Source organism: Chrysochloris asiatica, unplaced genomic scaffold (assembly GCF_000296735.1).
Source record: "Chrysochloris asiatica unplaced genomic scaffold, ChrAsi1.0 scaffold00024, whole genome shotgun sequence".
Taxonomy (NCBI): domain Eukaryota; kingdom Metazoa; phylum Chordata; class Mammalia; order Afrosoricida; family Chrysochloridae; genus Chrysochloris; species Chrysochloris asiatica.
In genome coordinates this window covers 21,577,093-21,578,094 of record NW_006408542.1, presented here as the reverse complement: position 1 = coordinate 21,578,094, position 1,002 = coordinate 21,577,093, and the positions used below count along the sequence as shown (strand labels likewise).

General features: G+C 35.4%; 1 protein-coding gene across 1 annotated transcript in view; it reads left to right on the top strand.

Moving 5' to 3' along the window:
• The first annotated feature begins 594 nt into the window (after positions 1 to 594).
• Positions 595 to 1,002, top strand: part of FBXO11 (F-box protein 11) — a 44,261-nt gene continuing 43,853 nt past the window's right edge. The window contains exon 1 of the mRNA XM_006839432.1: positions 595 to 717. Within this exon, the coding sequence (XP_006839495.1) occupies positions 610 to 717 (108 nt within the window). The 5' untranslated portion in view covers positions 595 to 609. The remainder of the gene's footprint in view (positions 718 to 1,002) is intronic.

Genomic DNA, 1,002 nt, shown 5'->3' with positions numbered 1-1,002 from the left:
CTCCCTCTCTCTCTCTCCCTCCCCCGTATCCCTCCTCTGGAGGAAAGTCCTTATCTTTCCAAGTTGCTCTTGGACAATCTTCATGTAACTTGCCATCTCTCTTCCCCCATTTAATCTCTTATATATCTCAAAAGAGATTAATTCAACGACATACCCTAAATTGATCATGTCTCATTAACATAACAAAGGCAACTCATCCCCAAATATAACCACAGGCTTTGTTGTTAAGTGCCATCTAGTGGGTTCCAACTCATAATGAAACTCTATAGGGTTTCTGAGTAGTGACTGGTGGGTTTGAACTGCTGACCTTGCAGTTAGCAGTCCAGTGCTTATCCTACAATGCCACACTACCACTCCAATCACAATCATAGAGGTTGGGATTTATAACACATATTTTGGGAGAAACACAATTCGATCCATAACCTTGCTTTCTATCTAGTTGACTGGAAATTTTTATAACAGTTTTATCTTTTTTTGGAAAAAAAAAAAAAGGTGATTTGAAAAAATATTAATTACTTCATCTGTAGAGCTTTTTTTTATATATATAAAAAATAGATGTCATATTTCTTATTGCTTTTGTTTATAACAGATGATGATGTACCTGCAGATATGGTTGCAGAAGAATCAGGTCCTGGTGCACAAAATAGTCCATACCAACTTCGTAGAAAAACTCTTTTGCCGAAAAGAACAGCGTGTCCTACAAAGAGCAGTATGGAGGTAACTTAAATATAGTTGCTTTTCTTTTTATGTGAAATAATTTTTAGGAACAAAAGAATGTCATTATTTAAAAGCAGTGTGGTAAAAATGACAAGGGAGTTTCAAGAAGTTTGTAGAAAAATGGAATTAAAAGGTTAATGGATCGCTTAAGGGAAATAAGACCCAATATATCCAGATTACACTCCCAGCTAAGGTTATTCATGGTTTAAGTAGATTTGTGTTATCTTTCAGTAATCCAGAACTTGATTGGAACTTAATCCAACAGCATTTTAGGAGGTTGTGGAA